This window comes from Rhincodon typus, chromosome 9 (genome assembly GCF_021869965.1).
Source record: "Rhincodon typus isolate 14 chromosome 9, sRhiTyp1.1, whole genome shotgun sequence".
In the NCBI taxonomy this organism is placed as follows: Eukaryota; Metazoa; Chordata; class Chondrichthyes; order Orectolobiformes; family Rhincodontidae; genus Rhincodon; species Rhincodon typus.
In genome coordinates, this window is record NC_063340.1 from 86,268,678 (window position 1) to 86,284,461 (window position 15,784).

Sequence of the window (15,784 nt, forward strand, 5' to 3'; positions counted from 1 at the left end):
GCCCATTAACTGTAAACTTTTAACTCGATTCTTTCTGCAAAGATATTGCCAGACCTGATTATTTCCAGCATTTTCCAGGAAGGTTTTGCAGTAAGTGTGTGTGATCAGAAAGAAGGTTTTTTTCAGAAAAGTAGAAATCTGGATAGGTAAGGTTTGGCAACTTTAATGTGCATCATCACAGAAATTCAACTGAGGCCAAGTATGGATCTGTGTAGTAGTGAAAATACATTGATCTTCGGTTGTTTGGATTATTTTCCAAATGCAGAAGATTGCGTGGAATAGGAAACTCAATAATTCTGAAAGCAACAACTTGTATATTATCTCCAAGATAACAAAACTCCTCAAGGTGTTTCATAGGAATATTAGAAAATAAACATTTGATATCAGATGAGATGGTATGAGGGCAGCTAATCAAAGAAGTAAGTTTTAAGGAGTATCTCAGATTCATAAATATTTACATCACAGGTCATCAATTGGCCCATTGTGTTCACACCAGGCAACAAAGGTCTGAATATACTACTTCCATTTTCCAGCTCTTTGTCCATAGCCCTGGAGGCTATGGCAATGCAAACAAATGTCTACATACTGCTTGAATGTTATGAGAGTTTCTGACTCAAACATTCATTTAGGTCGCAAGTTCCAGACCTCCAATAGACTTCAGTGAAAAACATTGTCCTTAACTTTTCTCTTAACCGTATACCTCTGGCCTCAAATCCACGTCCTGGTTATTGACACCTCTGGTAATAGAAAAAATGTCTCCCTATCCATCCTACCAATGCCCCTCAATCTTATACACCTCTACCAGGTGCCCTCTCAACCTTCACTGCTCCAAGGAAAATAATCCAAGTCTAGCCAATCTTATTCTATTGTATCCCATAAGCCTTCTTAATCACCTTATCTACCTGCCCTGCTACTTTCATGCATCTATGGATATCTACAGCAAGATTTCTCTGATGATCCACAACTCATTGTGTACTTTCTTGCTTTGTTATCCCTTGAAAAGGGATATCTCTCATTTCCAGGTTTAATTCCATTTGCCCACTGTTCTGCCCACTCAACAATCTGTTAATATTCTCCTGCAGCTATCCTCCTCACTTTGTATCACCCTATCAGTTTTTATTCTCATTAATAAGCCTCTTGATCATAAATCTAGGGGTGGTAGGTCCCAATAATTAATGTACATCCCAAATAGCAAGGCACCCAGCACCATGCCTTGCTTAACCTCACCGGAAACAGGCTTCCAGTAACAGAGACATTGGCTACTGTCACCCTCTGTTTCCTGCCAGTCAGCTAAAGGTGGATCCAACATGCTACTCTGCCTTTGATCCAATGGGCTTTTACTTTCTTGACTACACTTACCATGAAAAATCTTATCAAAGGCCTTGAAGTCCTTCTAGACCACACCAAATGCATGACACTTATTTGACATTCCTGCTTAACCTCCTCCAAAAGACTTGATCGGATTTGTCAAACATGACATGTTTAGCATAGTTTCCCAGTGTCTGCGTGGGTTTCCACCGGATGCTCCGGTTTCCTCCCACAGTCCAAAGGTGTGCAAGTCAGGTGGATTGGTTGAAATTGTCTGTAGTGTTCAGGGATATGTAGGCTAGGTGGATTAGCCACAATAAATGTGGGGCTGTGGAATATGGCTGGGGGCTGGGTGGGATGCCTTTCGGAGGGTCAGTGCAGACTTTATGAGCCAAATGGCCTCCTTCCGCACTGTAGAGATTCTATGGTTCTATTACCTTCCCTTAACAAATCAGTGTCTCTCCAACTGTGGATATATTTTGTTGCTCAGAATTCTGTCCTGAAACATGGAGTGGAGGTGCCAGTGTTGGACTGGAGTGGACAAGGTCAGAAATCACACAATACCTGGTTATGGTTCAACAGGTTTATTTGAAATCACAAGCTTTTGGAGTCTTACTTCTTCAGGTGTTAGTGAGAGAGGTAGTATCAGACTCGGAATTTATAAGTAAAGATCAAAGGGTCACACCACTGATGAGGATGTACTAAACAAACCTAAGATGCTGTTAAACCTTTAATCAGTCAGAAGTTTTAATTGATTAATATGTGAATGCATTCTCCATTTACACACACAGAGCAGTGAGATCTCATTCTACCGCTGTAGATATTGGAGAAGACACAGGCATAACATATCGTCAAAAAGCTTGGCATCAATGCCACCCACATCTGCACAATGGGTATAATTTTAAAATTAAGAAGCTGTCTGGCTGCCCCTGTGGCTTAGAAGAATATTTGAAAATCCCACAGCATGCACGTAAAAGAGGAGGATGGACACTTGTCCTGAAGACCGACACTTGTCGCTGAATTGATACAACCAAATAAATTCAGCTCAATTGGCCACAGGAGCCTGCTATTTAAAAAAGAATGCTTGCCACTCAATGGAATGGAAACACTTCAGAAATGACTTTTTATGAGACTTGACAGTGTGACGTATTTACACAAAACATTCCTTCTTGGCTGACTGCCCCCAAGTTTTCATGGCTTTGCTATGTGATTGCATTCTTGATTAGATGTACTGGCAATTCAGCTTCAGGCTATTGAGCTATTGGTTGTTGCTGTCAAATTGACATTGATTCCTCATTAAATGTTCTGAATGAATGATCTATATTATGATGTGTTGCTGCCAGCACTCAGGCCACATGTATGGCATCAGATCATTACATCTTGTTGTGCACAGCATCAATTATCTTATTGCTGGAAATCTTGGAAAAATTTCTGATCTTACCCTGAGCCTTTACGCTGTACAACGATGGGTCAATTATTGGTACATTCTGTGGCACTGGCTGTATTGTCGGAGTATTCTGCAATACTGCAAAGAGAGAAAAGGATAATTATTGGGAAAAGAACAAGTGAGATCGACACAGCAGCAGAAAGCAAGGATTTCATTATGAGGAGTGGCCTAGCAGAAATTTCTGCCTTACATGTCGGTATGTTCTGAAGTGGATCCTTATTACTCTTTAAATGGGATTGAAGTCTCTATTTTAATTAAATTCTACCATCAATGCAACTTCAAAGTCGCAATTTAGTCAGCTCATATTACCAATATCTATGCATGTCACTCTACCTTTAAAAGATAATGAAACCCCAGCAATAGTGATTGCTGGGTGCACAAAACATGAATTCCAATCTGACATGATTTCCTAAAATCTGATATTACACTGATAATAAAAAAAAGACACAGATCTTCATAGTCATTGTTTATCACATCCAAAATAATACCTCTTTCTCCAAATACAGGAGGCTCATTAACATTTTTGTTCTGCATTATTAAATCTCAAAGCAAGATGTAACATGGAGCAATGCAGTATGACATACGTTCTTTAATCGCAGCCTTAGTAGATGTGACAATGATCAGGAAAGTGTGACTTTCAGTTCTCTTTTGTGTTTCTCTTTCTAAAATAAGCCTAGTAACCTTTGATTTATTCCTCTGATCCTTACAGTAAGAAGTTATTTGTAGAATAAGTCCAGGCTGTGAGGCTTGTGTTTACAACCACAGATGCAGTGTCCATAACAGCACATGTTTTAATCCAGGAAGTGGTTAATGCTTGTTTGCTTAGACTTTAGATTTTTCCTAGTTATTTCTCCACTTCCAATCCAAAACGATCCACTAATGGCGGTTAATCTGGCTCTAGCAAAATTGCCAAAAAGAGTCTGGCTTGTCAGTTTGGCTTCCTTTCTCATTGGGAGACTAGTAACTGAGCGAGTGAGGGAACATGGCTTGATTATCTACCTGACAACTTCATGAGCCACTGAGTCATGAAACCAAGGACATAGCATGATTTAGAAGAGTGTATAACTTGTGGTCAGTTGGCAAAGTTAGCTTGTAACACAGTCATGCAAACAGAAAGCTTTAGATCCTGTTTTCATCCAGGTTAGGTTAAAGAGCTGGGTCAGTAGGTTGAAGCTACGCTGAGATAAGCAAAGAGATAATGGGCCTGGGCACCGACGTGATCACTGTAAGTGGAAAATACCCAACTTTGGAAGCAGGGTAAAGAAAAGACTGGTCTCAGTCACATTGTGTACACTTCAAAGGCAGCCCGCATGATTGTCTAACGACAAAGTACACTCATATAGTGCCTTCAACATAGCAAAATATTCCATAGAAAAATGTAAAAGGAGCATGATCAAAATGCTTTTGACACAGCTATGAGAAGATATTGGTAGTAGGTTTTAAGGAGGGTTTTAAAGGGTGAGAGAGATGCAGAGAGGTTTAGGGAGAAAGTTCCAAAGTTTGGAGTCTAAGCAGCTGAAGGCATGGGTGCCAATGGTGGAATTAAACTGTACATTAAACTAGAATTAGAGCACTGCAGAGAAGTTATAGGTTTGTAGGGCAGAAGGGGTTACTGAAAATACAAAAGTTACCGTGTTCGGAACCACAAGCCAATTTAGGTTAATGAGTTCAGCAGGGATGACTGAACAGGACTTATGCAAGTTAGGATAACAAAAGCAGAGTTGTAGACGAACAATATACACTTGCAGAACAGAAGTTAAGTGGGGGCAAGAAAAAACTAAGTTCAGAATTCAGTTACTTTTGCTCAGGCGTACCTGGGATACAGTCAGTTAGTCAATGCCGTGCCAAGCCAAAGGATATGAGACGATATTATATTTGCAGGCTCTAAATCATTCTTTCTCTAAAATCTTGTTCACAAAAGTGGAAGTGGTGAGAAGACAAATGTCTGCTTTCCATTTTATGGCTTTTAGTTTACTTTTGTGTTTCATTTCTTCTTTTAAAATAAATCAAGTAACATAACAGTTTATAGACAAGAGCAACTGCAGAAAGGTGAGGGTTTGTACAGTCAAAGCAGGTGCTAGGGACAATAGAAGAAGGTGGAGAACTCAAACTGAGATGTAAAGGGCACAACCAGATGCTTCTGAAGACTAAACAAGCTGGACCAGCACAGGTTTACCATAGCACTTGTGCAATATAGTTCTAACTAGCTTTGTTGCTTGGAAAAGAGCGCAGAAGTTCCAAGGAAATTTGAAAATTCAGTTCAATGATGTACCAGGTGTGACTTGAAAAGTCATTCTCTCAATTACACAAGGCTGCTGCATCCTAGATAAACTGTACTTAGACGAACTGATGGAATCATCACAGATGCAAGGCGCAGCCAGTTCCAGCTGCTCTGCTTGGGCATTCTGTATTACTCAATGTGATCTTCCATGGTGGAATAAAATTGTTTCAATCTTCGCACTGAAAAGAATGCCAGCTCGGAATAGCAATTTCCTCCCTGAAATTGATCCAACTGGCACACATCATGTAGCCAAGATATTATCCTTGGGATTTACTTCAATATCCCAAATGGAAAGCTGCTCAGAAGCCAGAAAAAATGATGGCCAAATCAGCTAGTAATCGCTATTGATTTTTATTAGGACAAGGAGCAGAGCAAGTCAATGATGAAACTTAGGAAGCACTACCTCCAATGGCAAATGGAGAATCAACTGTGGGGTCAGCCCGCTAGAATCAATGCTATCAATGCTGACGGTAACAATGCAATGTCTTGTGAGAAAAAGGGTGCAAATGAGAAATACTGCATACCACCTGCTCAGTAGGTGTTCAAGGAATAGCTGAAAAGAAACAGTCGTAAACACTAAAAGATTTTTGTCTTGTTTTCAAAGAATATTTTTATCTGGGAGTCTCCATCCATGCTTTGAACACAGGAAAACTCACACCTAACCAGACCATTGCCAAGGGTTCCTACAATTTTACAAACTATCACCTCTCCCAAAGGCTGGGGCCCACATAAGACAGGGCAGAGCTTTATCCATACAATTAGCCAACAGAATGCAGTGCTGGCCATTTCCAAACATCATATTGAGACTGGGAATTAAATAAGTTTCATTACTTAATTAGCAATCCACCAAGAGAGTCCTGCCAATCCAGTTTAAATTGTCATGCAATTGTTGCAGCTAATTTAACAGACAACTGAGATTAATTGTAACTATGATGGAAAATTGTTTGAGGATAATTCCTTTGTGCATTTTTATAAAGATTTATTCTGGCAAGGAAAAGAAATTGAACTAAAGAATAAAAAGAGCCTGGTGTTGGAGTTTACAGAAGACTGATTAAAACAGAAAACAAATTTGGAAGGATAAAATCACTTATAGTTTGGGTATGGTGCCGATCTTGGTCAAAAGCACTATTCTAGAAACTTGAGGAGTACAGTGGTATACAATAGGAATGGAACAGCCTTGGAGTCCTCAAAGTTGACTGAATCAACTAAATTAACTCAACCCTTTGAAGTTTCATTGCATCAGGTCAAACCTGGACAAGGAAACCTCCTGCTAATTATCACTTACGGCCTTCCCTCGGCCAATGAAACAGTACTTTTCCATATTGAACAGTATTTGGAAAGAACAAAGAACAATACAGCACAGGAACAGGCCCTTTGGCCCTCCAGCCTGCACTGACACATTTTGTCTTTCCATACTGAAATGTTTTCACTTACAGGATCCGTATCCCTGTATTCCCTTCCTATTCATGTATTCGTCCAGGTGCTTCTTGAATACCGCTATTGTGTCTGCTTCAACCACCTCCTCCGGCAGTGCATTCCAGGCACTCACCACCCTTCGTGTGAAAAACTTCCCTTGCACATCTCTTTTAAACATCACCCCACCCCCGCACCTTCAACCCGTGACCCCTAGTAATTGACTCCTCCATACTGGGAAAGTGCCTGAATTATTCCACTAGAGCATAAACTGTGAAAAGGGCACAGAATGTATTCTAGCTGGGGACTTCGATGCCTCTTGAAGAGACAGCGCATTAGCAGCCCACTACAACCAAACTGAAGGACAGTGGGAATGTCAATAAGAGGGAAAATGTACTTGAACTGGCCTCACAAATCCACTTACTGCAGATATATCTATTCATGAGTATTGGTGGGGGTAACTACAACACATTCCTTGTGGAGACAAAAGACAAAACCCTATCTTCACGGAGGATGCCTTGTTGAACAATGCTAACGTTGTGCTAAATGAAATAGACTCAGACCAGGTATAGGATGCATGACACATTATGTGCCTAAAAACAGCAGCAGACCGTATTACAATTGTGCTACGTCCAGTCTTGAATAGCGGTGGACAACTGACAGAAGAAGGTGCCACAAATATCTCGATCTTCAAGGACAGGGGAGTCCAAAGCATTTGCAACCATTTCAGGCAGAAGTGCCAAGTGGATAAGGTACCTCAGTCTGCTCCTGAGGATCCCACCACCACTGTTGCTAGTTTTCAGATAATTCAATTCACTCGAATGTGATAAAGAAAAATGCTACAAACACCAGGTACAACGAAGACTTTGCCTGACACCATTCCAGCAATTATACTAAAGACTTGTACAACAGAACTTGACAGGCCCCTAGCCAAGCTGCTCCAGTTGAGCTACAACACAGGCATTAACCCAGTAATGTGGAAAATTACTCAGGGATGTCCTCAAAATAGGACAAATCCAATCCTTCCAATTAGAAGCCCATCAGTCTATTGTTGATCATGAGTAAAATGATGGAATTGTCATATTCAGTGCTAGTGAATGGCACTTAGTCAGCAATAGCCTGCTCATGAATGCATGGGTTTCACCAGGGCCACTCAGTTCGATATTTCATTACAGCCTTAGTCCAAACATGGAAGCAAAAGAACGGAACTTGACAGGACAGGCGAGAGTAACTGCTTTTCACATTAAGGCAACATTTGATGCAGTGTGGTATCAAGGCGCCTGAGCCAAAATTCAGTCAATGGGAATCAGGGAGAAAATGCTTCAGTGGTTGTACTCATACCTGGTACAAAGAAAGATTGTTATGGTTGAAGGTGAATCATTTCCTTCCTAAGAGTCTGCTGTAGGAATTCTTCAGAGTAGTGTCCTAGGTCTGAGAATCTTCAGCTGCTTCAACAATGACATTCCTTCCATTATAATATCAGAAAACATGCAATATATTCAAAAAACCATTGACTGTGAAGCAGTCTGTACCTATTTTCAGAAAACCTGGACAACATATGTGCAAGTAGTACTTGCATCACATATGTGCCAGGCAATGAGCAACTCCAACAAAAGAAAGTCTAACTATCTACCCTTGACATTCAATGGCATTATCATTGCTGAATCCTTCACTATCAACATCCTGGAAGTTACCGTTAATCAAGGGTTGAACTGGACAAGCTACATAAATACTGTGGCTACAGGAACAGGTCCTAGGTTAGGAATTATGGCAAGAGTAAACCATCTCCTGACTCTTGAAAGCCAGTCTGTCACCTACAAGGCACTTTTAGGAGTGTAATGGAATACTCTCCACTTGCCTGGATTGGTGCAGCACCAACACTCAAGGAGCTCAACATCATCCAGGTCAAAACAGTCCGGCTTGATTGGCACCCCACCCACCAGCTTAAACATTTGCTCCCTCCAGCAAAGTCACACAGTAGCAGACACATACAGATGCATTGCAGCAACTTGCCAAGGCTCTTCAGATAGCAACTTCCAAACCGCTACCATTTAGAAGCACTAGGGCAGCAAATATATGGGAACACCTCCACCTGCAAGTTCCCTTCCAAGTCATACACTTTCCCAATTTGAAACTATATTGCTGTTCCTTCAAGATTGCTGGGTCAAAATTCTGAAACTCACTTCATAACAACACCGTGGGTGCACCTAAAGTGTTTCAGATGGCAACTTATGACCAACTTCTCCAGGACAATTAGGGATGGGCAAGAATTGAGGCCTCGCCACGTTCTACCAAAAATTAAATAAAATCCCAAGAATGATTAAAAGACAAGAAAAAAAGATAGTGCATCAATGAAATATTAAAACCTGGCTCCACCTGCCCTCTCAAAGTTGCATAAAAATTCCACAGCGCTACACAGACAGCATCAAGGGAGTTCTCTGACTGCCCTGTTTAGAATTTATATCAAAATTCCTAAAATAGGTCATCTGGTCAGTTATTTCATCACTGCTAATGGAATCTTCCTTTGCATTAACTGGGTTGCTGTACTTACTAATAGGAAAATAATTACAATTTAAAAATTACTCGACTGGCTGTGATTTACTTCCTGGATAGTTGGAGGAATATGAAAGGCACTATATTAGTGCAATCGTTCTTCTTGCCTTATAGTCATTTGTACAGCAATGGATGCAGGGCCCCTTTAAGAACCCTCGCAGCAGCTCATGAAACTGCAGTTTCTCAACATCAGCACAATACGAGTCACTTGATGCCCACTCAGCAGAATAGCGTTTTATTCCAATATTCTACCAGGGCTGAACAGTACGGACTGCAATGTGAAATAAAGACAAGTGAGGCATTGTGCACATGAATGACCTAGTCTGAGAAATATGATGATAGTAGGCTATTACACTATTTGCTGTAGAAAGCTGACTGCTATCTTCATAGGGTTAACATGGCTTACTGGAAGATAGTGCTCACTGTGGGAGTGAGGGTAAGGGAGGGAAAATGCTTTGCAATCTGGTCTCAATTCAAATTGATTCATTCTGCAGCAGCAACTTCCATAATCACTTGTTTGTATTATTTACTACAAACTAACCAGTTTCAAGAAAAGACATTTGAATTCTCAGGAGTTATGCCAATCTGTCTTACTAATTTAAAAAACAGCAGTGTTTAGTAGAAGCTGGAATGAACTATTGATCTTCATTCTGATAGCACAGCTGGTCTCTTACAAATGGAGAAATTTCCTTCCATAATTTTCAAACCAGGTTCCTTCAACATAAGCTTTGGAGTTCTCAATTTTGCTATCTTAAAGAACGAAAAGGTTGGCCACAACTTGTACTTTCAGCATATAGTGAAGACTATAACCCTGCCTGACCAACTTGACTGAATTTTTCAAAGTGGTAACCAGGTGTATAGATAAGGGCAATATACTCAATGTAGTCTATTTGGACGTCAACAAGACTTTTGCTAAGGCCTCGACACCGGAGACTGTTAACGAAAGTAGGAACCCATGGGATCCAAGTAAGTGTAGCAAATTGGATACAGAAATGGTTGAGTGGTGGAAAGCAGAGGGTAATGATAGAGGGATGTCTTTGAGGCTGGGAGCCTGAGTCCAGTGAGTTCTGCAGTGATGGGGCTCCTGCTGCTTGTGGTCTGTATAAATGATTGAGACTTGAATGAAGGTGGGTTGATCAGTAAGTTCATGGATGATACAAAAATCAACATTTGTTCACATGCCCACCAGTCTCTCAAGGCAGCAGGTGAGGTAGATTACATTGTTAAGAAGAAAAATGGAATACTTACTTTGTTAGCCAAGGTATAGAGTTTCAGAACAGGGAGGTGATATTGGAACTGTATAACATATTCGCTAGACCACAGTTATTGCACAGTTCTGCAATCCACATTATAGGAGGGATGTGATTGCACTGGAGAGGGTATAGAGGAGATTTACCAAGATATCACCTGAGTTGGAGAGTCTTAGTTTATGATGGGTGATTTGATAGACTCAGGTTGTTTTCCCTGGAGCAGAGGGGACTGAGGCAGGGGGACATGATTGAAGTGTGTAAGATTATGAGGGGTCTAGACAAGGCAGGCAGGAAGAAACTTTTTCTCTTACTGGAGGGGTCAATAACCAGGGGGCAAGGAGCAGGAGGTTTAAGGGGTTGTAAGGAATTTTTTTTCAGCCAGATGGTGGTGGGAATCTGGAACTCACTGCCTGTAAGGGTGGTAGAGGCAGAAACCCTCAGATCATTGAAGAAGTATTGAGACGCGCACTTGCGATGCTAAGGCATACAATGCTACGGGCCAAGTGCTAGAAAATGGGATTACAATAGTTAAGTGTTGTTTTAGACCAGCATAGGCTCAAATGACTGAAGGGCCTTTTTCTGTGCTGTTGACCTTTAAGACTCCGTGACATCCAACCCATAAACTAGTAGGTTTGTATAAGTATCCACTGTTGGTCAATTAGTTTTCCTGTTAGAATGAATCTTGCTTTCTTATGACTAGTTCTATTGTTGCTAATTAAGAGTATATTTTGCACAGAACTGTTCTTCTCATGAAGGTTGTCGTGTTTCTTGTGCAAGTTAGGATCAGAGGATGCCCACAGGAGAATCTGCATTAGTTACGGTTTGAACAGTTTGTGTATTTCCTGAAAGTTCGCCAAGGTGCATCAACGTTCATGAAAATCACTGATTTGGAGAAGATCTTCCAAATGAAAACTTCCTTTTAGTTTTTGATATGCAACTCTCCTTCTGATTCTGAAATAGTGCTGTAGCCATACTCCTTAATATAAACAATTATAGGCAATTTTATATCTGAATTGCAAGCCATTTTGACAATAGTGTTCCTCCCAGCCCCCATTCCTTGCCCTTTCCCATACCCTTTTAAGCTTATATTTTAAAATTCTTTATCCTCTTCATTTTAAATAGCTACTATGAGTTCTGCTTTCACCACTGTTTTGGAGAAGATCTTCCATATCGTAACCAAGCCCCTGTGCATGACAATAGAAAATGCTGGCAACACTGTGCAGCAATACAAGCTGAAGCAGGAAATCTCAAATATAAACCAAAAATACAGAGTTAGGAAATATCAGCATGAATAGAGAAAAGTTTAAGGTCAATGCTCTTCCATCATAAAGCTTTAATAAAAGTTTTTGCTGACTTGAAACTTGAACTCCAGTTTCTTCACTGAATGCTGCCTGACTAGCTGAGTATTGTCAGCACTTTCTATCTATAATTCAATTTCAGCCTCTGCAGTCTTTCACTTTTAATGCATGCTTTCTACTTTTTGATAGTCTATCATTAATAGTGGATCCCTGGCAATATTTAGTGAATCTCTTTAGCACCCTTGTCATCGACAGACCTTAATCCTAAAGAAGGGTGCTCAAAACTGCAATTACTGTCCTAAGCGTATTTTGACCTGTGATTTGTATAGTTTTGAGTTCAGCATTTCAATTCTATATTCATCATGCTCATTTACATTGGATCCCTCATGCCTCTTTTTAAAAAAAAAAGTCAGCTTTACTGATTTATTTATCTACCGTCATAAAAAGTTATGAATCTGAACCCCCAGCTGTCTCCTCTCCTCCACTGCCTTTACAGATTCATTATTTTAGGGAGCGTTTCTTCTCCTTTTCTTACTCATCCATCATTATCAGCTCACATTGTTCCAAAATAGATTCCATCTTGTTTCTGCTAAGTCCATTACTTGACTTTTCTTCGTCGGAAGCGCCCCTTATTTTAGCATCATTGCAACAGGGAATTGAGACGTTTTCTGAGCAGTGAATTATGATCATCTGGAATGTACTGCCTGAAAGGCTGATAGAAACAACCTGGAAGGTTCAGAGAGCTAGAGGCAGAGGCAGAGGCAGAGGCAGAGATAGGGAGCAGGCAGGGAGACAGACCGAGTTGCACCAAGACCAGTTTTCGTGGAAAAACCGATGGAAGTCTAGGAGCTTTTTAGGCTACCCACCCAGTTACTCCAGATGACCCATAATGGAGGGAAACCAAGAGAAATGGGGATTCAGAATATGTAATTAAACTTTGTTGTTCAAAACCAAAGTATTCAACCAGGAAACTTGTTATTTGACCCTGGAATCTTAAAGATAACACTCTAAATCAAAACCTTTCCTTTTCATTAGTTCCCAAACCCCCCATAAAGCTGGCTTTCAGCTTGTTTCCTGCAAATGGAGCGTTTTCATTTTATGCATGTAAGCATCAAACTCTCCCAATGGTCAGTCCTCAGTAAAGGGCTTACTTTTGTCCCCCTCCACCCATCAACGAATACTGGTCATGTTTGGACATAGAGCAGTTTTTCCGCCGCCTCCGCCTCCACGCTTACTTCTTCAACCGTGAACCTAACCCTCCCGCTACTGACCCCTTCTCCCGCCTCCAACACACTCCGTCCTTCTGGACACCACCCCAAGGCCTCCTACCCTCCCTTGACCTCTTCATCTCCAACTGCCGTCGAGACACCAATCGCCTCAACCTCTCCACCCCTCTCACACACTCCAACCTCTCCCCCGCAGAACGTGCAGTCCTCCGCTCCAATCCTAACCTCACCATAAAACCCGCGGACAAGGGAGGCGCGGATGTAGTATGGCGCATTGACCTCTACATCGCTGAGGCCAGACGCCAACTCTCTGACACCTCCTCCTACCGCCCCCTTGATCATGACCCCACCCCCGAGCACCAAACCATCATCTCCCAAACCATCCACAACCTCATCACCTCAGGTGACCTCCCACCCACGGCCTCCAACTTCATCGTTCCCCAACCCCGCACCACCCGCTTCTATCTCCTTCCCAAAATCCACAAACCTGAATGCCCTGGTCGACCCATTGTCTCCGCCTGCTCCTGCCCCACCGAACTTATCTCCAACTATCTGGACTCCATTTTCTCCCCCTTGGTCCAGGAACTCCCTACCTACGTCCGTGACACCACCCACGCCCTCCACCTCCTCCAGAACTTCCAATTCCCCGGTCCCCAACACCTCATTTTTACCATGGATGTCCAGTCCCTATACACCTGCATTCCCCATACAGATGGCCTAAAGGCCCTCTGCTTCTTCCTGTCCCGCAGGCCCGACCAGTCCCCCTCCACTGACACCCTCATCCGCTTAGACGAACTCGTCCTCACCCTCAACAACTTCTCTTTCAACTCCTCCCACTTCCTACAGACAAAGGGGGTGGCTATGGGTACCCGCATGGGCCCAAGCTAGGCCTGCCTCTTTGTAGGTTAATTGGAACAATCCCTCTTCCGTACCTACACTGTCCCTAAACCCCACCTCTTCCTCTGTTACATTGATGACTGTATCGGCGCCGCCTCGTGCTCCCACGAGGAGCTCGAACAGTTCATCCACTTCACCCACACCTTCCACCCCAACCTTAAGTTCACCTGGACCATTTCTAATACCTCTCTCTCCTTCCTGGACCTTTCTGTCTCCATCTTGGGCAACCACCTAGAAACCAATATCCATTTCAAGCCCACCGACTCCCACAGCTACCTAGAATACACCTCCTCCCACCCACCTTCCTGCAAAAATGCCATCCCCTATTCCCAATTCCTTCGCCTCCGCTGCATCTGCTCCCAGGATGAGGCATTCCACTCCCGTACATCTCAGATGTCCTCGTTTTTCAAGGACCGCAACTTCCCCCCCTCAGTGGTCGAGAACGCCCTCAACCGTGTCTCCCACATCTCCCGCAACTCATCCCTCACACCCCGTCCCCGCAATAACAACCAAAAAAGAATCCCCCTTATCCTCATGTACCACCCCACCAACCTCTGGATCCAACGCATCATCCTCCGACACTTCCGCCATCTGCAATCCGACCCCACCACCAAAGACATCGTTCCCTCCCCACCCTTATCTGCTTTCCGGAGAGACCACTCTCTCCGTGACTCCCTTGTCCGCTCCACACTCCCCTCCAGCCCCACCACACCCGGCACTTTTCCCTGCAACCGCAGGAAGTGCTACAGCTGCCCCCATACCTCCTCCCTCACCGCCATCCCAGGCCCCAAGAAGACTTTCTACATCAAGCAGATGTTCACCTGCACATCTGCCAATGTGGTATACTGCATCCGCTGTACCCGTTGTGGCCTCCTCTACATCGGGGAAACCAAGCAGAGGCTCGGGGACTGCTTTGCAGAACACCTACGCTCGGTTCGCAATAAACAACTGCACCTCCCTGCTGTGAACCATTTCAACTCCCCCTCCCATTCCTCAGATGACATGTCCATCCTGGGCCTCCTGCAATGCCACAACGATGCCACCCAAAGGTTGCCGGAACAGCAACTCATATTCCGCTTGGGAACCCTGCAGCTCAATGGTATCAATGTGGATTTCACAAGCTTCAAAATCTCCCCTCCCCCTACTGCCTCCCTAACCTGTTCTTCCTCCCACCTATCCCCTCCCTCCCACCTCAAGCCGCACCCCCATCTCCTATCTACTAACCTCATCCCGCCCCCTTGACCTGTCTGTCCTCCCTGGACTGACCTATCCCCTCCCTAACTCCCCACCTACACTCACCTTTACTGGCTCCATCCCCGCTTCCTCGACCTGTCTGTTTCCTCTCCACCTATCTTCTCCTCTATCCATCTTCTATCCACCTCCCCCTCTCTCCCTATTTATTTCAGAACCCCCTTCCCCTCCCCCATTTCTGATGAAGGGTCTAGGCCCGAAACGTCAGCCTTTCTGCTCCTATGATGCTGCTTGGCTTGCTGTGTTCATCCAGCTCTGCACCTTGTTGTCTCGGATTCTCCAGCATCTGTAGTTCCTACTATCTCTCCCAAGCTCCAAATGTGCTTGGTTGCTGGAGAGTGCTTGATGCAGAAATAAAGCTTTCCGTACACTGCTCCACTATTAAACCCAGCTTAACCAAAGCACACCTCCTATCAGAGCTAATAGGTCACTTCAACTGTGTATACACGAAAAAAGGGGCTTGAACACATGAACTTTGCATCAGAAGCAAAAGTGATGCCTTTCAGCCAGGGTTGGCATATAGGACACCTAGGGCAAGATTTCTGGATGCAGAATGGGGGCTGAAATGAGGTGGGTGGGAGTGGAACGTCTTGCATTGTGTTGGCGTACCAGTTTGCTGAGACTAATCTGTCCCAATTCAGTTTTGGAGTTGCCAGGTTGGGGGTGGCTCAGCTACACCCCCTGCCAACAAGTAGTATGGATTAGGACGGGGTTCAACTCTATGAGCAACTCTCTCTGGCATTCATTAGGACTGTAAAGCAATAGTTACAGTCCAATATCATGGTTTTGATTCAATAAGGAAATCCTGTCACAAATGTCAACTTTAGCACAGGTAAAGTTGCTTCAATTTCCTCCTAAAC

General features: G+C 43.2%; 1 protein-coding gene across 1 annotated transcript in view; it reads right to left on the reverse strand.

Annotated features, from left to right (window-relative positions):
* Positions 1-2,681: 2,681 nt before the first annotated feature.
* Positions 2,682-15,784, reverse strand: part of vta1 (vesicle (multivesicular body) trafficking 1) — a 46,043-nt gene continuing 32,940 nt past the window's right edge. Inside the window, exon 4 of the mRNA XM_048601386.1 lies at positions 2,682-2,833. Within this exon, the coding sequence (XP_048457343.1) occupies positions 2,682-2,833 (152 nt within the window). The remainder of the gene's footprint in view (positions 2,834-15,784) is intronic.